At 41.2% G+C, this 23,053-nt stretch overlaps 1 protein-coding gene across 1 annotated transcript in view; it reads left to right on the top strand.

Annotated features, from left to right (window-relative positions):
- The window catches only part of PLXNB2 (plexin B2), a 199,532-nt gene that overhangs the window by 156,158 nt on the left and 20,321 nt on the right, over positions 1-23,053 (top strand). The window contains exons 23-29 of the mRNA XM_056845867.1: positions 3,773-4,002; positions 5,028-5,209; positions 6,844-6,910; positions 7,237-7,383; positions 11,755-11,911; positions 13,053-13,153; positions 13,898-13,982. Coding sequence (XP_056701845.1) covers positions 3,773-4,002; positions 5,028-5,209; positions 6,844-6,910; positions 7,237-7,383; positions 11,755-11,911; positions 13,053-13,153; positions 13,898-13,982 — 969 coding nt within the window. The remainder of the gene's footprint in view (positions 1-3,772; positions 4,003-5,027; positions 5,210-6,843; positions 6,911-7,236; positions 7,384-11,754; positions 11,912-13,052; positions 13,154-13,897; positions 13,983-23,053) is intronic.

Below are 23,053 nucleotides of genomic sequence, written 5' to 3'. Positions count from 1 at the left end.
AATCTCCAGGTATTTCCCAACCCAGAGATGGCAACCCTACCTGTTCAACAGAACGGAAGCTTGCTCAGCTCCTTGAGTTTTATCCTGGTAGGCAGCCTGTGCTTGTCAGAAGGTACCTATCTGCAGACTGGGACAGCTTGCTGTAGGAGACTTTTTTTAGAGAAAAAGAACCTAAGTAAATGATACAGTCAGTGGAAATTGCTGAGATGACAGACCATTAGATTGATTAACTATGTCTATCATGCCAACAAAGGTGACTGAAACTGATTAACTAGGTATTCTTAGTTGGCCAGGAAACCAGAAACTCTGTCACTCATATGGCTTGGTAGGTGACAAAGTAATAGTCTCCTGTGTCAAAAGCGTAAAAGCTCTTGGATCAACTTGAGGTGTTCTCGGTGAGATCAGACGAACTATTTAACCTTCTTCCTTCCTGCCAATAGAACGGTTATGTTTTGTATTTGCCATTGATCTTTGCTCCTTCATACACTTGTCTACATAGCATTGATATTTTAAAACAATGAAAAGGATATAGCAGACTCACTGGAAAAGCCAATGTTGTATACCACCATTCCTCCCCCCCCCACACACACACACACACACAGGGAAAATAGCTTAGCCACAGTTTTCTTAGATTGTGCTTGTTTAACTGTCTGTAGCATTTTAGGTAGGAGTTTTCTTTGTGAATGTACAGTCTTAAATTGTGGTTATTTTTGCATAATCCACATCTTTAAAAAATGTATGTAAAATGGAATTTGAGTCATTCTGTTGTTCTGAAAAGATGGAATCTTTCAAAAACCAAACAAAAAAAGCTGCTAGCAGCCATACCAAAATCTACCACAGTTTCTTCTTCAAATCTGTCATATGTTTATACTGGAACAAACCAGGAACTATCATTATTCTTGCCTAACTAGGTAATTATGACTTCATGTCATATTTACATCTAGATAGATTTGAAACTGTTTACCTCGGTGCTCAAAATGAATGTTTGTGCGTGTAACAAAAGTAACGTGCAAAATAACTGATCCCAAGTTCCTGAAAAACTCTAATTGTATGGTTCCAGATCAGCAGAGTTCGAGCTGTTTATTTAAATATTCATATGATATCTCTTCTGCCATTCCCATGGCACTCCAACCAGTTTACAACAACAACAAAAATGAAACAGTATCAATGAAATTGTAACATCTCTGCACAATAAACAGCAATAAAACAGCCAGCTAAAAACCTCACACTTAATGCAGATCCTCCTGCAGGAAAAGCCAGGCTTATACCTGGCAACAAAAATTAATCAGCAAAGGAGCCGCTCTTGCTCCACCACTTCAGAGCAAGCCTGGCCCCGAGCCTTTATATTCTTCCCCTCTGTTAGGGTTGCCAGGTCCCTCTTCACCACAGGCGGGATGTTTTTGGGTGGAGCCTGAGGAGGGCGGAACTTGGGGAGGACTTCAACGCCATAGTGTCCAATTGCCCAAACGTCCATTTTCTCCTGGTGAACTGATCTCTATCAGCTGGAGATCAGTTGTAATAGCAGGAGATCTCCAGCTAGTACCTGGAGGTTGGCAACCCTACCCTCTGTAAAGAATGAGATGTGGAGTGGATCTTCTCTTGCAGGTTTAAATGCATGGGGAGAAATGCAGAACGGAGGGTGCTCCTTCCTTAAAGCTTAGAGATCTTGTACTGTTTAGAAGGCTTAATCCAGCCTTATCAAGACATTACTGCAGAATGCATTGCAGTAGTCCACGCAGGTGGTTACTAAAGCAGTGAAGCCTAATCCTTCAAAGCATATTTTTTCCCTTGAAGGGATCAGAAACACCTCCGCCGTACCCATGACCATTTTCTAGCATTCCGTCACATTCTTTCCACATTGTATTACCAGTCCAGCATGAACCAGAAATAGACCTAGCTATGCTGATAATAGTAAGCTTGATTCATAAAGGTCATTGGAGGCAGCCCGGGAGGGATACAAGAAAACTGACCATCACCTCTGATAGGATGAGGCCAAAGTATGCAGGGTATATAACATATAACAGGGTATGCTAGGTGTCTGGGTGTGAGAGAGTGCGAAGATCAGTTCCTCTGCATAAAATGGCAGCTTCAGTGGGGGGAGCTCTATGACATCACATCCCGGCCCTGTCCTCCCCAGGCTTTGGCCCCAGGAATTTTCCAGCCTACAGTTGGGAACCCTACTTATGGGTATATCTGGGTTAAGGGATATGCTCAAAGACAATTTTTAAAGAATGGGACTGATCCTACTCCTTGTTCCATCTATAGCAATTTCACTTGTCTCTTTGCATACCTCCCATCAATCCCGATGGGCCTTTTGCTAGTGGATATGGATAATAACCATGTAGGTCATAGGTAAAGTTATAACCTGTGTGCTATAACTGATAGAATGTTGGACTCTTAGGAGACCCAAGTTCAAATCCCCATTTAGCCATGAAGCTCACTGTGTGAGCCACTGTCACACCTGTGTACCATCCTAAGCTCCTTGAATGAAGGGCAAGATAAAAAAAAAATTATTTGCCACTTGTGAAGAGGCTGGAGCTGCTCACAAAGTAAAATATGATAATGAATAAGCATAGAATTGTCAATAAAAGTAACCATATGAAACAGCTAGAGTATAAAAACTGCATAAAGCATTTACCAGCCTAAAATCATATTCGTAAAACATCCCTTGGCCTAGAATCAAATCATAAAAATAACTTTAAAAGATAGTAGCCCTGAGTTAAAAACCCAGTACTTAGGCTTGGCACCTAAAGGAGAGTAAAGGAGGGGCTAGTCAAACCTCAAAGGGAAGGAAATTTTATAGGCGAGGTGATACCACTAAAAAATCCCTGTCTCTGGTTGCCACCCAGTTCACCTCTGCAAGCAAGGAGGGTCTTCATTGATCGGCTGGAGGAGGTGGTGCTTCAAGTACCCTGGCTCCAAGAGGGATAGGGTTGCCATGTCCCTCTTTGCCACCGGCAGGAGGTTTTTGGGGCAGAGCCTGAGGAGGGTGGGGTTTGGGGAGGGGAGGGACTTCAATGCCATAGAGTCCAATTGCCAAAGCAGCCATTTTCTCCAGGGGAACTGATCTCTATCGGCTGGAAATCAGTTGTCATACAGAAGATCTCCACCTAGTACCTGGAGGTTGGAAACTCTAGTTAGGTCTTTAAAGGTAAGAATCAGCACTATTAATTGTGCCCGGATGGGCAGCTAGTTGGATACTTGAAACTTGGGTTCAAGTGCAACATCTACTATGATATCTCAGCAAGACAACCTCTCAGCCATATATAGAATAAGAATAATAGGCAAAGGGAGAGGGGTTGAGCACAGCAAATTGTAAATTGCATTGTTTTAAGCATGATAAGTGGTGAGATAATATATTAATAATACCATGGCCGGTCTTTGTGCTATGCCATCGCAGGACACAATATTACTGTTCCTTGGCCGGGAAATAGGGCAGGATATAAATTGAATTATAAATTAATAAATTTACTGACAAGTAGGTGTAGTTAAAGTCAATTGCAGATGTGTTCAGAATCAAAGCTCATATGATTGTTTTTCTATACAACTGACTCTGAAAAGGAAACAATTGCACTGAATGAGCTACTGCTGGGGAAATGAGCTTTATTGGAAGATGCAAATTCTACTAAATGACCAAAAATGGTACAGAAAAGAAAGCTGAAAAAACGTACTAATGAAAAGATTAGGCTACTTGATTGTTTTTTCAATATAGTGAAAATTGAATCATTACCATGTTTTTAGCTAAAGCTCTAAAAGTGTTGTTTTCTTATAGATCTAATGATAGAAATGGAAGATCAGACAAATGATATCAACGAAGCAAGAATTCCTGTGCTGGACTACAAGACCTACACAGACAGAGTCTTCTTTCTGCCATCCAAGGATGGAGAAAAAGATGTAATGATCACAGGGAAGCTGGACATTCCTGAAGCGAGGAGGGCTACTGTAGAACAGGCTCTGAATCAGTTCTCCAATCTCCTTAACAGTAAATCATTTCTCATTAACGTGAGTAGAAAACTAAGTCACCTTTCATTTTCCTGGAAAGCAGAAATATATTTATAGCGAAAACAGTCACTCAGAGATGGGAAAAGTTCCTTGTCAGCATTGGGCAGCTTGAAAATTCCCTCCTGATCTACAAAAGCTCTTCCCCTATCCAGCACAGCTTGGCAACCCCCATCGGTTGGACTTCCAGTGCTACACTGCACACAGGTGGTTGTGGTGCAGAGGTCCCCTCTGCAAAAAAGCTCAGTCTTACTTTCTGCCCAGACCGGCAACTGTCCGCTCCCTCGAGTCAGGCGCCTTAAAGAGCTGATCTCCACACCACAAAGACAGGCTAGATGAGGGACAGGGAAGAGAAGGGGTGTCTATGGAAATGCCTACGCTGGCCTGTTCCTCACTAAAGTACACTTCCTGATGTTTGTTTTATGTTTCCCATCCCCAGCTTTCTTGTTCTACTGCCCACACTCAGAGACAGTTCTTGGTCCAAGCAGCCATTTGAGGTGGCATGATAAAGGAGGTGACACTTGAGACACTCCCAACTTCTTGGCCAACACGTCATTCCCTGGCCAGCCATCCTCTCTCCATCCCTTCTTCCTTTGTTGGACCATACGATACCTCCTCCTGTTCTCTGCAGTCCACTGCACCACCCAAAAAATCTGTTGTTGAGGGCTGCACCCTTAAAAACAGTTTGGCCTGCAGCTGAGGGAAGACGCATAATTTGTGGAACCCCTCCCCCACTTTCCACAAGGTCAGCTTTAGACCCAAACCATAGAAATATGTCCTGAACACATGTAACAAATTGCATTCTGATTTCTCAGTATCCAAGAATTACATGGAAGCATCAAGTAATGTGTCAGATGGGCTAGTAAATACGTGATTATATTTAGGTGATTTAAACAAATGTAATCAGTAGAGCTGGAGTGCATTTTGCCTTGATCTTGTGTGTTTTGGGGAACTATTTATGCAAAATTAACAAAATTCTTCTGCAGTTAGTGGCAGCTCAATCACATATGTATTTTGGTTTGTTTTAGTTCATTCACACACTGGAAAAGCAAAGGGAATTCTCAGCACGTGCAAAAGTGTACTTTGCATCTCTGTTGACTGTAGCTTTACATGGAAAATTAGAGTACTATACTGACATCATGAGGACGTTGTTCTTGGAGCTGATGGAGCAGTATGTGGTGGCCAAAAACCCTAAGCTGATGCTCAGAAGGTAGGAATGACTCTTCCAGTAGTCCAGTAGTATTGGAAGTTTCCTTTTTTCCATTGAATTAAATGGTAAAAGTCCCATTGTTTTTAACAGACATGGATTACACTTGTTTATAGCTTGTGGAGGGAGGAGGGCAGGTTTTCCTCAACTTCGTATCATCTACATATGGAGATCAAAATAGAGGAGCTGTGTCTCAGTGGTAGAGCATCTGCTTGGCATGCAGAAGGTCCCAGCTTCAATCCCCGGCATCTCCAGTTAAAGGGACTAGGCAAGTAGGTGACGTAAAAGACCTCTGCCTGAGACCCTGGAGAGCCACTGCCAGTCTGAGTAGACAACACTGACTTCAATGGACTAAGGATCTGATTCAGTATAAGGCAGCTTCATGTGTTCAATGATGATTTGCTTTAGAATTCTAAAAAGATTAGCAAAAAAAATTGGTCAAAATTTTGGTCATTGAGCATTTACCAAAAAGTTATATTGTGGGATCTTGGAAGTAGATCCTACCCCTGTCCTCCCATTCACTGAGCAAAATTTGAAGCCCTTTCTCTAGCCTACAGAGCCTTCCTCCAATTTAAGTGGCTCTTCCTCCAGCAGAAGGCTGGAGGAAGGCTCCTTAGAGGACGGTTGGGTCCACTCCGCTGTCTTCCAAGAATTAATCCCAGTGTTCACATACCAAACATTTCTACTTTTCACTGTTCATCTGATGTCAGTGACCAACTTATCTTTGCAGTTACTTTGATTAAATGTTGTCTGGTTTGGTATTGATCTTATTCTAAGAAACACCAGAGCATTGATTTGTTTTGATATTTTATTTCACATTTGAAAGTGCAGTACTCTTGTTTCCTAATAATTAAAGTATTGTATTTTTCTACTCTTACCATGTAATACAGACTCAGTAGATTTAAGAATGCAGCATTCAAAGTGAATCTCTGCATTCTATTAATATTTAAAGCAGAAAAACACTTTTGTTCTAGTACTGAGATCAATATAACTAAGGATGTTGGTTAAGGTGAAAGTAAACTAATTGTTATGCTCTATATGCTACAGAGTGAATTCCCAGTCCAAATGGACCATTATTACAGAGTTATTAAGTGAGAGAGGTTCAGTGAAAAGAAAGCACACTGTGTTCTCTGTGCAGTACAGCTTCAAAATTTCCCTTTTTTTTTTAAATTTAATATCATTTTTATATCCTGCTCTTCCTGGCAAAGCTGGGCTCAGAGCAGCATACAACAAATCAATACAATATATAATAGATGTACATAAAACACATTAAAACAATTCATGTAATAATAAAATCCAGCCCCATAAATATCATCAATCGATAAAATCAGCAATAAATATAAATACATAAGTGCATAAAATGGTGCTCCTTGCATGCCTTCGTTGTTTGTATGTCACACTACTGAAAAATGATTGCCACAATGTGAGGACATTTTCTATATTGTAAAGTCACAAAACATGAGATCATGGTGCCATTATTAGCTGTTTTGCATCTAGCAAATGTATGTGTGCGGGAAGTAGGACATGAAAAAGATGCTGGCAGTGATTTTAGGTGCTCCTGCTGTGAAGGCTATAGAAATTGTATATGTGCTTCAGCTCAAAATTGTTAACATTTGCTATATGATTGTTTATTTTAGATCAGAAACAGTTGTGGAGAGGATGCTTTCTAACTGGATGTCCATTTGTCTGTATCAGTATCTTAAGGTAAAGTGTGAAGTGCATGCATAGTCTGCACTGTTTGGCAATATTTAGATGTCCGATTCATGTTTTATTATAGTGCCAAGTTACCAGAATCTGGAACAATTCCAGACCAGGTTTCAATTAAGGCTCAGGGGAAACTGGCCAGGAAAACTGCTATGAAGGACTCTTTTAGGCATTGTGTTCTTTTCTTTGTCCATTGTGAATAAAGTTATACTGTGTTTCCTTAAGAAGACCCTCTGCATCTTCCTGAGTGGTTGCATCATCTTACATGTTTCTTTCAAAATGTAGTCAATATTATTGACATAGCCTTCCATTATTAATGTTAACAGGACAATGCTGGAGAACCTCTTTATAAGTTGTTCAAGGCCATCAAACATCAAGTGGAAAAAGGTCCTGTAGATGCTGTGCAAATGAAAGCCAAATATACACTGAATGACACTGGTTTATTGGGAGATGACGTAGAATATTCACAACTGGTAAGGACCTCTTCTCAAAGTAAATCGGAGGGTCTCAATGTCTCTTTATGAATGAGGATCAATAGTATTGAATGTTTATACTTCCAGAGAGGTAGTTGTGTGAGTCTGTTGCAGTGAGAATAAAACAGAAGTATAGGGTTGACAGGCCACAGCCAGCCACCCCTGGGAGGAATTGTGGGGCAGAGCCTGCTGTGCTGGCATCATGCCAGCATGCTTATGTCACTTCCCGTAAAAACTGGAAGGGCCATATTTAGAAGCTCTAGCATTTACAGTAAAATACTAGAGCATCCACGTGTGACTTCTGTTTTTTACCGGAAGTGACTAAGCACACCAGTGTGATGCTGGTACACACTCCTTCCGCCTGGTAGTTCTTCCTATCAAAGTCTTATGCACCAGTAGGCAACAAACTAGTCCAGTAACATGTTGAGGACTAACAAAATTTATTCCAGCATAAGGTTTTGTGATTAAGAAATAACCCCTGCTTTCTGTTGTTTGTAGCTTAAAGTATAAATCAGTGGTTGGCAAACCATGGCTCACGAACCGCATGCGGCTCTTTGGCCCCTTGAGTGCAGCTCTGCCCGGTCGGTCGGGTGACGGGAGACGTGGGGCAGGCGGGCCGCTGGGTACGCAGCGCGGGGGAGGCACGCACGACTCATGCCTCTGTTCCTTAAAGATAAAACTACAAGCCCCATGATGCGTCTGTATCCTCCCTGGCGGTTCCCTCTCTCCCCGCCTCTTATCCTCTCAGCCAGCGAGGATCCTCCCTCAACCCCGCCCTCTACCCGGAAGCTCCCCAAATTCACTGGGAGGATGATGCCTCCGCGCCCGCCCTGCCTCGCGCTGCCAGGCGTGGGCGCGGTCATGCTGGCTCCGGGCTCGCTCGCCGGTCAACTGTTGGGTGGGGACGATGCCTCAGTGCCTGCCCCGCCTCGCGCTGCCGGGCTGGGGGCGCGGTCATGCCGGCTCCGGGCTTACCCGCCAGTCAGCTGTTGGGCGGGGCGGACTTCCTCTGCCCACGCCTCCCGTGAGTCGGCTGCGAGGCCCGGCGCCGCTCTGTGTGCTGCGGGGGTGTCAGCACGCGTCCTCCGTCCTCCTCGTCGCCGGGGCCCTGGAAGAGAAGAGGTACATGTGGGGATGCGGTTGCATGCCGTCGGGTAGGTGGAGAGTGGGAGGGAAGGTCCAGGGAGTGGGGTTGGACCCCCGTCCCAGGACAAAGAGGAAGGGAGAACCTCCCTGGACAGGCAGCAAGCGAGAGTGAGTGGCTGGAAGGAGGAGGAGTTTCCGCCCCTTCCCAACAAGAGGTTATGGGGGGGAAGGGTTAGGCTTCTCCCTGGCTCTCAAAAGAAATCTCAGTCGTGCTGTTGATATTTGGCTCTGTTGACTAATGAGTTTGCCGGCCACTGGTATAAATGCATCTACCCAATGAATGTACACTTCATGCACCTGAGGAAGTGAGCACTGACTCACGAGAGCTTATGCTGGAATAAATATTGCTAGTCTTTAAGGTATCACAGCAAAGGTATCACAGGACTCGTTTTAACCAAGTTTTGTTCCAGTTTACAATTAGTGTTTGTAAGGACTGATCTGTTGTCCCTGAGTGTTAATCTTCTTCCTTTTGCTCTTTAGTTGTTTTGTTTGTGTCTTGCTTGCAAAGTCTGTAGCAAAAGTACATATTTAATCTTTACTATGTCACATGGTCAAAGGTTTTCACTGAATATATTTGGGTGGGGGACCACATAGGGACCTTGAGTGCAAAGATCGGCTTCATATCGGTAATGGGAGTCAGAGCACAGTGAGCTGGCACCCAGGCCTGCATAGAATTAACAGACTGGCCATTCACACCTCCTTGTTTAAATGTGAATTACTGAATCTGTCAGATACCTTTAGTCCTTCAGGAGTAAGTAACAAGAATGGCTTATTAGGAGAGGTTTCTGAGTAGCTATTAACCATAATGTTATAATTGACCTTCAGTGTTAATTAGCAGTATGCTTGGAATAACAGCTACTAGGAACAGAATAGAAGAGCTGTCGTCTTCATGCCTTGTGTGTGGGCCTGAAGAGGCATCTATTAGAATTAGGATGCTGGTCTAATGGTGTTGATTTCATCCATTGGAAACCACTGTGATAGAGTGATTAGAATGCTGGGAAAGGATTAGGGAGACCCCCAGTACAGAGTTGCACTATGCCACGGACAGTTGCTGGGTGTTGTTGGGACAGTCACACAGACTTAGCCTAATCTACCTCACAGAGTGGTTGTGAAGATAAGATGGAGGAGAGGAGAGTGCTGTAAGCTGCTTTGGGTCCCCACTGGGGGAAAAGGCGGGCCATGCATGAAGTAAATTAATAAATTCGTAACTCTCAACTTGATGTGAATTCTGTAGCCTTCTGGCTTCAGAATCTATCCTCACCTCATCCTATTGTGAATCCAGATCAACTTGCTTATGAAGAATGGGGAAAATATAGTGACTATGGATGGTTTTTAAAGACTGGGTTCTGCAGAACTGTACTGCCTTGTCCTTTGTCTACAAAATCCCTCCACTATGAGATTCTTCTAAGTTTATTGACATTGCTAGAAGCCATTTCATTTTGCTTGACAGCAAATTGTGTAATGGAACGTCTGCAGCTTCTGATAAAATGTAATAAAACTCCTACGAAGTGATAGTTAAGTGATGTCTCCCAAGCACATTTAGTATATTTTAGGGAAATAGTTAGTGAGGGAGTGTGAGAAGAGTGAGGAGCTAGTAGTGGTTTTGCACACAGCTTACAGCTGTTCATATCTAGATAACTTTGAGAGCAAAGGGGAGAAATAAACTTAATAAAAGAGAGATTAGTGTTTGAACTGTGGAGTGTGACAAAAAAATTCTTGATTAATCACTCTCTAACTCCTCCTTGTGTATTTGGTTGGCAACCAATAAGTGTTCTGCGAAAGCTGTCTTCTAGCTCCCTTGCTTCCATCCCTACTCTTGCACCACAATTCTGTGCTGATAAGTCCCAAAGAAACGGGGCTGTGGTTCAGTGGTAGAGCATCTGCTTGGCATGCAGAAGGTCCCAGGTTCTGTCTCCAGCATCTCCAGTTAAAGGGACTAGGCAAGTAGGTGATGTGAAAGACCCCTGTCTGAGACCCTGGAGAGCTGCTGTAGATACTGACTTTGATGGACCAAGGGTCTGATTCAGTGTAAGGCAGCTTCATATGTTCAATGTGTATCTAACAGCTGATTTAAATAAAAATCAGCTCATATATTTTCATTTTGTCATGGGAGAACAGATTATTAGAACTGTGTGCTTTCCCATTCTGAATACATGAGCAACCTGATTGTGTGTGTGTGTATGGGGCTGGATTATGGGCAAAGTTAATTACTAACTTTAATCTTCTACACCCTTTTGAATTGAGTATGTAGAAATGCTGCCTCTGTTGTCTGAATGGTAAGGTGATATGATGACCAGCAGCATACCCTTATTAGACATTTGTGACTCCAACTTCCATATTTGGGGTCATCTGTAGGCTAGTTCAGTCTAACTGGAATGCTAAATATAGAGGTGCTCTATTGCAGTGTTAAAGCATAGAAGTGAATGGGAGGGATCATATATATGTATAAGATGAAAAAATGCATCAAATTAGTCAAAGCTTTTTAATGTCATGTGATACATCTGTAGTCCTGACCTTTTCCTGCAACGCTGACCTTGATAGCCCAGGCTAGCCTGAACTCATCTGATTGCAGAAGCTATGCAGAATCTGCCCTGGTCAGTATTTGGATGGGAGACCACCAAGGAAGTCCAGGGTTGCGAAGGAGAGGCAGGCAGTGGCAAACTACCTCTGAATGTCTCTTGCCTTGAAAATCCTATGGGTCACCAAAAGTCAACTGCAACTTAACAGCGAAAAAAAATTGTACCACTGCAGCAGACTGAAGCTATTCCAAGAAGTGCTTTTGCTGTTGCATGTTTGTCAGAGCAGTAAATAATAAACTGAACTTTCAACTCTTTGAGTACTTAGTTAATTGATTACCCTAAAAAGCACTATGGTAGATAGTCCAATTATTTTGATCACTTGTCTCTGTTTAAAACCAGCCTTTATTATGTCCTCAAGATCCACCACTGATGGCACAGAAATATATTTAAGAAGAAAATCTATTGTTTGTATTCTCAATAAGGAGGGGAAAACTGGAACCCAAAATAGCTATTTCAGTGAAGATCTCTTTATATGACCCACGTTTCTGTCAAAAGACTATGACAAGGTGTAGTAATGAGAACACACAAGGAATTGTTGGGGCTGTCTGCATTTCAGTCATTGCAAATAAAAGAAAGCTCTTGCATAAATACCACACTGATTTTTCTTTTCCAGTTTTTAATAACCATGAAATCTTTCACCTTCCAGACTGTGAATGTAATTGTCCAAGATGAAGGTTCAGAGTCAGTGCCTGTAAAAGTACTCAACTGTGATACTATTTCTCAAGTAAAGGAGAAGATAATAGACCAAGTCTACCGGAATTTACCTTACTCACAATGGCCAAAGCCTGACAGTGTAGTTCTTGGTAGGTGCCTGTTTTTGTTGTTTTCTTAACCGTGTTTAATAAAGGCATTGATGTCCAACAGAATGCTAGGCAAGGTGAACGGATTCATAAAGGATGTTCTATACCAGGTGTCTGCAACCCATGGCTGTGCAACCAAATGTGGCTCAATACAGAACCAAATATGGCTCTTAAAAAATAAATATTTGGATTAAGTTATATTGGAGGGGTAGGTGGGGTGCTAAAATAACCAGTATGTGAAGGGAATGACAGGCAAAGGTTTTAATGGAGTTAAAGAGCTTGTTAGAAATGCTTTACAGAAAGGGAAATGATAGAAGTGAACAGTTGTCAGTAACCAAAGTACAAACCATGCACAAATTTATGCCAGTGCACTGAAACAATTGTGGAGGTGTTCCTGTGTATATTTATGACTTCATGTGTGCCACTTCCTAATAAATGTCTCACAACAATAATTGTTTGGGCTGTAGAAACCTTATATATTATTAATCAACATGTCACCTGTCAATAATGGTAAGTTTTACAGTTTCAGCAGTTCAGATGGGCTTTCTTATACTGGCTGGTTGTCGATCCCTTACTTTGAATTTTGACAGTGGTAGGCTCTTCAACTGTAAAAGATTGCAGACCCTTATTCTGTACTCTTACACTCATATTTATTAACTTTTTCCCCTATACAGAAAGCATTTGCTTTAGAATAGCTATATCTATTCACAAATAATGCACTCCAGTGACATAGTCTACAATTACGTAAGAATGATTTTGAGATTCAAATAGATGCATTTTAAGGGGAACTCATCTGCTCAAAAATGCCACATTATGTGTCCTCTGAAAATCTGGATCCTTCAAGAAGCTTCTCACTTGCTAGATGCTTCATGAGTCACTGCTGAAGGTTTGGGGTTTTTTAAAAATATAAAAAACACATATTGTGAAGCAATTATTGCAAGTAGTCTTTTTTCATTTTTCACATTAGTTTAGAAGAGAGAATGTTTTTTTCTTTTTAAAGCAATTGCAGTTGGGGGTGAGAGAAACAGATGTTACAGATAGCAGGATGCTTGAGTGGTTTGCTAAATGGAAGCTCATTCTTGGTACATATTGTTTTCTTAGTTGCATATGAATCAAGTGTGTGTTTCTTGTAATTGCTTCTTAGAGTGGCGTCCAGGTTCTACTGCACAGATACTCTCAGACTTGGACTTAACATCCCAAAGAGATGGCAGGTGGAAACGTATCAATACCCTGATGCACTATAATGTAAGGAAGCAGTTGGGAACATCGATTGTTTTTTCAGTAACACCCAGCTTCAGTAACACCCAGCTTTTGGGGAGTGTCTGTTCCTTTTTCCTAACAAATATGAGTTGATCCCCCTTTTTTGCTTTTTAAAGGTTGGTTTGGAGACGTAAAAGTCTCCAAAATTATGTTGACATTTGCTGCAAGTAGTCCCATTGTAGAGAAAGGAAGGCAAGTTACAGCCTTTGTGGAAACCAGGCATATTCTTTGCTCAGGACAAAAGTCATCTTGTACCCAGCAAAGCACACTAGTCTGACTGTCGGCTATGCCTGAGACAAGTCGTGCTTCCAAGAACACTTAAAACTTGAAGAACGCAAGACATCTTTAGTATTTAATGAGTGACAGATGCCTTTATACTTACAAGAATTTTGAAGACTTGAATATTGAGTTGGCTGATGGAAAAAAACTTTCAGTAGTCAGTAGCACCATTAGAAACTCTGACAGATGTATCCGTCCTTCTGCTTCAAAGGATGGCACAGCTCCATGCACACAAAGGAGATTGTATTTAGAGCAAAGTCCACTGAAACTAGGAGGGCACATTTTCATGTTCAGGAGCTCCATGAGCATGTCTGAATGACAATTTAGTAAACCATAGGGAAGGGAGGGTTTTTACACTGCATGTGCTGCTTCTGCCAGAAATGGAAGTGTCACAGAAGTAAGAGATGTATTTCTGCTACTCCAAACAAACTCCTATGTGTTTTCTTGAAGGTACGGGATGGGGCTACTCTCATCTTGTCTAAAATGGGGGTCTCCCAACAGCCAGAGGATCACCAGCAAGACATGCCAGAGGAAAGTAAGTACAGCATATGGTTCTTGTTCAAGGTAACAAAAATAAAAACACCAATAATACATCACCAATGGGTAACCAGACTGTTGTTGCACTATTGGGCAAAGGGTGCAGTGGACACTCATATGGACAAGAGCCACCAAAGCTGCGGAGCCCAGATGCTTCCTGAATACATTTAGATTGGGTCCCACTTGTTCCTAGTGATGGTGACCTTGATATGTCTCCACTGGTGCTAAGTTGGTGGGCTTCTGTACTCCTGAAGGCATTTGAAGCCCAGTTGGAACAAAGACTGTCATTCACTGCCCTGGGACCTGGAAATACCATCAAGGGGAAAGAAAGAGAATAAATAGTCCTAGTGCTCAAAACAGATAAAAGGAAGTATTGCTTTACACACCACATAGTTAAATTGTGGAACTCCCTGCCCCAGGATGTGGCGATGGCTGCCAACTTGGAAGGATTTAAAAGGGGGATGGACTTGTTCATGAAGGAGAGGGATATTCATGGCTACTAGTAAAAGTGGATACTAGTCATGATGCATACCTATTCTCTCCAGGCTCAGAGGAGCATGGCTAATATATTAGGTGTTTTGGAACACAGGCAGGACAATGCTGAAGCAGTTGTCTTGTTTGTGGGCTTCCTAGAGGCACCTGGTTGGCCAGTGTGTGAACAGACTGCTGGACTCGATGGACCTTGTTCTGATCCAGCATGGCCTTTCTTATGTTCTTATGTTATGTTCTTATGTGCTCTCCACAGGAATATTACTAGCTTTCTTGGTTCATATAAGGATGTACTCCCAGGGGCAAAGGTGGTCTCCCTGAAGTCTATCTCACCGCCAGTTCCACTGGGTTTGGAAACCTAGATATTCAAGGCTGAGCTAAACTGCTCCCTGGGCTTGTGTGGTGTAGTGGTTAAGATCGGTGGTTTGGAGCGGTGGACTCTGACCTGGAGAACCGGGTTTGATTCCCCACTCCTCCACATGAGCGGCAGAGGCTAATTTGGTGAACCGGATTGGTGTCCCCACTCCTACACACAAAGCCATCTGGGTGACCTCGGGCAAGTTACAGTTCTATTAAGAGCTCTCTCAGCCCCACCTACTTCACAGGGTGTCCTTTGTGGGGAGGGGAAGGGAAGGCAATTGTAAGCCGGTTTGGGTCTCCCTTAAGTGGTAGAGAAAAAGTCGGCATACAAAAACCAGCTCTTCTTCTTACTCTGAATCTATAGGTAGGTAGTAGGATAGGAGGGCTTGCCTTGCCACCTGCCCTTTGGCTACCTGACTTCATACCACTGACCCTCACTTCAGGCAGGACTGGCTGGCAGCAGCCACTGCTGCAGCTTCTGCTTCTTATTTCCTCTTAGCTTCTTTTTCACTCATGGGGATATCCAGGCAACCACTGCCTGTTGCTCTGTTCCAGAGTTGACCACCATCCATTTCTCAGGCAACAGAGGTAGTGGCATGGCTTCCAATATGGCCATGCTGCATCCCATACTCCCATTGGCCCTGCGGCTAAAGTGGTTGTCAGCATGTCATTGACTTGAGTGGTTTCATTTTGAATTGTTCAGGGGGGTGGGGGGAATTGCCAAAAGGATCTTTGCTAAGAGCTAATTCCCATTACCTAAAGAACCATACTTTTAAGATGATTCTTGATAATTTACTTAAACTTTCCCTTTGTTCCAGCTATAACCATACTTACAGAGTTATTGTGAGGAAGGGAGATTCATCCTTGGAATGTGAGCATGCTAAAAATAAGAGACAGTATGAGACTGTTTCGTAAACAATAAAAAACAGCTCTAGCCTTGTGAACTACAGCTGTCAGAAATGTGCATGCTATGCTATTCTCCTACTTTTTCCTTCTCAGCAATCATATAGATGATGAGGGTTTTTGAAGTCCTATTATCCTAGTTTCTGGGGATGTGGATGTGGATTTTTTTTTACAAATAAATATCCCTTTGTATCCCTTGTTTTTCTAACCTTAGATCTCATTTACTAAGATGCTGCCATTTCTCATAACTGCGGTAATTTTAATCTGTACTGAGGACTGTTGACAAAGCATGCTTTTTCAAGGAGTTGGATGCCCCCATGATTAATTGAAGTTTTTGACATAGTATTCTTGTGACATAACAGGAACTGAAAACTGGCACTCAGAGCTGTGTTGTCTCTGACAGCCTCTTATGCTGAGCGCTTCGTTGAGGCTCAGGTTTTGCAACTGTTGGTTTATCCTGTTCAGTTATGCCAAGTCTGGTATAGAGTTAATATGGCAACACAGTATTAATCCTTGACCACAGACATCACTGCAAACCAACAGGTTCTACTTAGTGATAGATTAAAAGCAGGGCCTTATGAATGGCATATATGCTGAGAGCTCTGTGAGGTAAGAAAAGCAATCTAGTGTGCCCCCAAGATGGCAATTTCTGCATCTTTCCAGCCACCCATTGGTCTCCCCCACACACACTGGCAAAGGAAAGAGCTTGCAGGGGAATTCTGGAACAGCAATGTTTCATCTATGGCTAATTTTTTTCCATGAGTGTTTAGTTCTTTTAGAATTATCCAGTGCCAGCTTGATTATTTAGAAAGCTATAAAATATTAGAGAGCCAGGGCATAGCTACAGCTTACGCTGACAATGATTTGTGGGATTCTGTGTTGCATAAAAAGAAGAGAAATGTTTTCCCCCCTAAGGGAAAAAAAACAGGTTGATATGAGGCCTGAATACAGAATCCACCCCTGCCACATTTTATAGATACATACAAACACAAAGGTGTCTTGAAAGATTTTGGGGGGGTTGGTTTGGCTGTGTTTTGTTGTTTTGTTCAAATCATTTTATATGAGTCTGGGCAGTTTAAGAAATTGGTTTCCGTTAATAATTTACATCTCATTCCAGGGGGAAAAAAGAATGAAGAGTAAATGGTTTGGCTTTCCAAAGGGATGTTGGTTGATTATAGGGTCTAGATGCAGTAATATTTCACGTTTCACCATTGTTTGTTGGAATGAATGGGAATTATTTAAGAGTTTTGCTTCGATAGCATTTTCCTTCATTTCAGTGGGACCTTCTGAGCAAAGATTAATTTGATTGTTCCCATTGTTTGTATCCCAACTAAGAAGTTATTCACAGAATTTCTCATTCACACAAGGTTATCTGTCTCTTTGTTTGATTACAATGCTGATGATGATAATAGTAAGTATTTATGATGTACTCCTAAGTGCTTCACATACACTTCTTGTTTATGAGTTTATTCACTTAGAATGGTTTGTTGCATAAAATCAATTAAAATAGCTCTATAAAGCAAATCTGACAACACCCCCCCCCAAAAAAAAAACCTAAGCAAAACAGTAAAATGATAGTGCTGAGCCCACTAGTCAAAAGACCTGCAGTACAATCTGGTTTGACAAACCTTGCAAAATGACCATAGGAAGGAGATGTTGCACTCCTCGTTGAGTGATCCATACCAGCAGATCAGCATGTGCCACCAAGAAGGCTTGTACCCTCACTGTTGCTGGTAGATGGGTAGATGGCACTATTTACATTTCAGTTGGCCTGTGGGTTTGCATAAGATGCTTCTTTCGGTATGCGTGTCAAGTTTAGAAAGGCTCTGTAAGTCAGAACATCACTGTGAACTGAACCTGGAAGTAGATTGGCAGCCAATGCAGCTCTCTAAAAAAGATGCCACTGAATACCAGATGACAAACAGGTAGCTGCTTTCTGAATCAATTGATGCTTCCAAAAACTGTTTTCATGTAGAGTATTAGAGCATAGTTCAACATGGAAGTTATAGAAACATGAATCAATGTGGCTGAATCATTTGAGTCTTGAAAGGGAAAAGAGTCTATAATCAGATGTAAGTGAAAAAAGGCATTTTTGGCAACTGACTCACCTACTGTTTTTATAATAGTAAGGCTGGATCCAAAAGCACATTCAGGCTACTTATTTGGTTGGAAAGGGGAGGTGGCTCCCATTGAGTAGGCCTGTTCATTCCAGAACATCAGCATTACCTACCAGAATCACCTCCAAACCATCCTTGAGATTTCCATCAGATGCTGACAATGATCCAGCTATAATTGGCATGGTATCCAAAGCCAGTGAAAGATTTAACGGAATCAGCAGGGAAGAATTGATCTGTAGCTGCCATCCACTGCTGCATCATTCCAGAGCCAAGTCTGAAGACAGACGGGAGTGAGTCAATGAAAGATGCACCACTCCAACACCTAAACTTGTTCTGTGATTTATTTTGCACCCCAAAAGGAGAAACCAATCAATAATTGACCAGGTCTTTCTGCTTTAAGTGTCTGAGGAAATGCCCTCAAGGAAGGAGGTGTTAATTATCTTGGTTGGTGACTCCCAGTTCCCCCTTGCAAGATTTAATCAGCCATGATGAGCAAGGATCTAATTTGCCGTTGGTGGCCTTCACATCTCTATAAGGTTGCCAACCTCCAGGTCCTACCCAAACAAAAACCTATGCTGAAATAATTAGTTTATAATAGGAACAACAGCATGAAGGCTCCTTGTATAAATATCAATTTACTGTGATAGAATATTATGGAGACATGTTATGACAAATTGGCCCACCGTCCAAGAATGGTATATTTCAAACATACCAAATAAATCAAAATCATAAATATACAGGTTACTCCACCATAAACATGATTATACAGGTTAATTCTTTCACAGCAATAAGACGACACCTCTAGAAACACTTCATGATTATAAATAATGTTTCATATGAGAACCCAGTGGGTCGGTTTTCTTCATATCAGGAGGCAATTTTGCCCTGCGGACTGTAGAATTTCTGTTGAATTGAACTTAACATTATTTATAATCATGAAGCTGAGGCATGTATGCCCTTAACACACAACTGAAGAAGCTATTATTTAGCGAAACGTTCACCAATCTAGAGGTGTCGTCTTGTTGCTGTGAAAGAATATCTGTTGTTGCTGAGGAAGAATACTTATTTTTGTTGACTGTAGAAGAATACTTACTGTGGAAAAACACGTTGTTTATTGGTGAATTAACCTGTATAATCGTGTTTATGGTGGAGTAACCTGTATATTTATGATTTTGATGTTCAACCGCTTATGATTTCATTTATTTGGTATGTTTGAAATATACCATTCTTGGACGGTGGGCCAATTTGTCATGACATGTCTGCATAATATTCTATCACAGTAAATTGATATTTATACAAGGAGCCTTCGTGCTGTTGTTCCTATTATAAACCTCCAAGTCCTAGCTGGAGATCTCCTGCTGTTACAACTCCAGCCGATAGAGATCAGTTCACCTGGAGAAAATGGCCACTTTGGCAATCGGACTCTATGGCATTGAAATCCCTCCCCAAACCCCTCCCTCCTCAGGCTCCGCCACAAAAACCTCCTGCAGGTGGCGAAGAGAGTCCTGGCAACCCTACATCTCTATCTAGTCTGTCAGCATTGTGATGCTAGGGGAAAAGTATCCAAGCAGTTGCAACAAAAAATTGTTTCTGATAGTTCCATGATAGATGCTCTGTATCTAAACTTGCCTTTTCTGTTGTACTAAATGCAAGTGATGTTGTCAACAGAGAACCTAGCAGAAGTATCACAGCACGCTATCGATATTTTTTTATTAATCAACTATAACGCATTTGTGAAATAGGTTAGAGTTACACCTGTATTTCATCTGGGGAGGTGAGTCTGAAAGATGGCACTTTCCCCACTGCTACCTGGTGAGTGTGTAGCTGAGAGACAAGCTAAATGATCCATGGGGGGAGAAACTAATAGGAGCTGCAGGCCATGAATCAAATAATTATTATGGTGTTAAGGGGAGGCTTGTTCAATCCCCTCTCCTGGGTGTTGTTTGCAGTATAAGAGAAAGCATATAATCTCTACAGATACCACTACATTGGTCCTGTGGACATACAAGAGCTGTGGGCAGAAAGAGGACAAACTGAATCTGGAAAATTGGCACAGAGGCAAAATATTTGTTTTAAAGGTCCCCAATGTTGCTGTACAAATCTGATTTTGGGGACCCTTTAGACTTGCTATAAGCTTAAAAAATCTCTAACATAGGAGGTCTCATCACTGTGTGCTGTCTCATTTAGTTATGTCCCAAGATAAGATTTTAAATGAGGTGTTCCCAGCTCATATTCCACCACTACATCAGTTCATTGTAACCATCAAGCCGCTTGCAAACATGATGTCTAGATCTCTTTGCAGACAAAATAAAAATTATTCCAGAATTGCATATGGTATCAACAAAAGACACCAAACAAAAACTCTTCCATATCCTGCATTTTTGCAACATGTGGACTTCATTTCCATTGGGGATTATTGAGTTAGGAAAGTTGCAAGAAGACTACTATTTTAAAATCATCTGATAGACACGATGCTGCTAATGTTAAGCATTTAAAACTCCCACCCATTTCAGTGGGAAAGCTCAGCTGAGCATGTGCCTAGAGTAGTAACACAAATCTAAATCTGCATGGAATTATGAAAGCAAATCTGCCCAACAGCTCTTCTGATTTGACATGTTTATATCTAGCATTTTTATCTCAGTTTTCTCAGTTTCTGTGGACCTACAGTTATGGTAATTTTCAGTTTCAATGTTAGGATTATACCGTCTCAGTACTGGCGTAGACATTGTTTTAACAATCGCTCACACATTCTTACATGATATCCACCCCTCTTTGCTCACATATAGCATTTTCAGCTTCAAATTCAGGTTGAAAGCTAGCCATTGATCTCACTGTGAGGTATAAGGCTCCAGCACAGCAAAAGAGAAGCAGAATTCATGTGAGGAAGAGAGATTGTGTGAACCATGTTGCCTGTCTCTTATCCATGGTCTCCATGTAAGAGGTTGGGACATTGTACGTGATACACAGGTGATGGACAATTCTTTGAGTCAACCAACAAGATACATTTCCTGGAAAGCCACATTGCATTTTCTGCTTGTTGGTCTTTTGAAGCTATCCCTCAGTAAAATCAGCATAAATTTACTACTTTTAGCTGTGTTGTGGAATTTTTGCTTTGCAACAAAGCAAAATGAGGTAGTAGATACTGTTTTTGTTCTGAACATTTAACGTCATGGAAGTTTTAAGAAATTTCAGTGTGTCAATCAAAGTCTACAATTTTGCTTCCAATACAAAGGCTATTTTGCACTGTTATGCTTTGGCCTGAGCTGATGTATATGCACAATGACTGAGTTACAGTTGTTTTGGGGAGCTTAACATTGGAATTGCAACATGCCTCTTGTGTAATTCACCCTCTGCCAGGATAGTGCCTTTATCAGTTTCATAGACTGAACATTTTATATTTGAAATTCGAAATGGTAATTGCTTGCATGTTGACATAATTGCACTGTGCCCATTAACATGCTGCTCTCAAGCATATTCTGTAACTAAATTCAAGGAGCACACCCATGCCTTTCAGTAAATCTGAAAGCAGTGCTTAGTGGCCTTGGCAGGGAGGTCTCCTAATAGCCCAGCCTTCTATTTTATCTTTTGTGTAGCTTTCTCTCTTTATTTCCTGTTTGAGTAATGTGGAACTACACTGGTTGGATCCAGCCAGTTTTTCCACTGGTGAAAAAGTGAGGAGTCATCCCATTTGACTATGCAAAAAGGCTTTGCTGGGGCTCCTGAGACCTGCATGGACAAAAGTCGTTTGGGACAGAGGGGAACTGGCAAGATTGAGTAAAAAACCGGGCTGGATCCAACCAATTGTAGAGTTTATGGAAGTATACCAATAAACAGAGTTCCACATCTGTACGAGTTTGCAAAAACATATGCTCTGATTGGAAGAAAAATAAAATGGTGGAAGCAACAGAAAGGGATTTGTTCAAAACGGTCTTGCTCGTGAAAAATGAAATGTATTTTGGGTCAAGGTAGGGTAATGAGCCAGGCCACAATCTGGGATTGCTCAAAGGCGTATATGAGGGGAATATTCATCGCTATTAACTCTAAGAATAAAAAGGAGAGAGAAAAACAATTGGTAGAGCTACAAACAAAGATTAGACAACTTGAGAGATCCCATCAATTAACGGGTAACAAAAAGGTTCTAAAAGAAATTACAGAAGTTAATCATCAAATTGATCTCTTCTACACAGAGGAAATGGCAAAAAAACTCAAGTTTATGATGCAAAAACATTTCGCACATGCAGATAAGCCGGGTAAATGTTTAGCATCCTTGCTTAATAAAGAAAAGCAGAAAAGAGCAATACTATCTGCTAAAGTAGACGGACAAATAACATACAAAGAAGAAATATCCCAATGCTTTTCAAATTATTATAAAGAACTTTACAAGGAAAATACACAGAATGCACGAACAGAAGAAATTAAGAAATATATTACACAAATCATTTGACCTATCTATCTAACGAAGAAAAAAAATATTAAACCAAGAAATGTCTTTCTTTTTTTTGAAAATTTTATTGGTTTTTATAATATAAATTTTCCATGTTGACAAACAACAATAAAAGTAATATAAAAAATTAAATCATAAGTAATGTTGTTATAGTTATTTAAGTACTTAATAAAAATAAAAAATAAAGGAAAATTTGTTGACTTCCCCATCACCTCCGTCCGCCTCTTAATAAAGTATTCTATCCCATCGTGATATGATCTGATCTTAATTATTCTTATATCTCAGTTAGGTTTCAATCACAATATGCTATTAATATAATTAATTACACTTCTTTATGTTAGCAATGTCATCTAGATCAGATTAAAAGGTACTCTTCCATTTTCCCCAGTCCTAGTTCATATTCACAATATTTCATCCAAGCCTCCCATTCCCCCATAAATAAATCAAGAAATTTCAACGGAAGAAATACAACTGGGAATCAACAATTTAAAAACGGGAAAGACACCAGGACCAGATGGGCTGACAGCTAAATATTATAAATGCTTCAAGGAAGAGCTAACTCCTAAACTGTTAAATGTAATGAACGAGATACATAAAACCTGTAAGGTACCTAATACTTGGAAGGAAGCTTATATAACCCTCATTACCCTCCTCTTACAGGCTGATTTCTTTGCTTAATATTGACTACAAGCTGTTTACCTCAATAATTGCACAGAGGATTCTTGCGAACATTGATAAATTAATCAACGAAGACCA

Source organism: Euleptes europaea, chromosome 3 (genome assembly GCF_029931775.1).
Source record: "Euleptes europaea isolate rEulEur1 chromosome 3, rEulEur1.hap1, whole genome shotgun sequence".
NCBI lineage: Eukaryota > Metazoa > Chordata > Lepidosauria > Squamata > Sphaerodactylidae > Euleptes > Euleptes europaea.
Note: the sequence above shows the minus strand (reverse complement) of the source record. Positions and strands in the feature narration are given on the sequence as shown.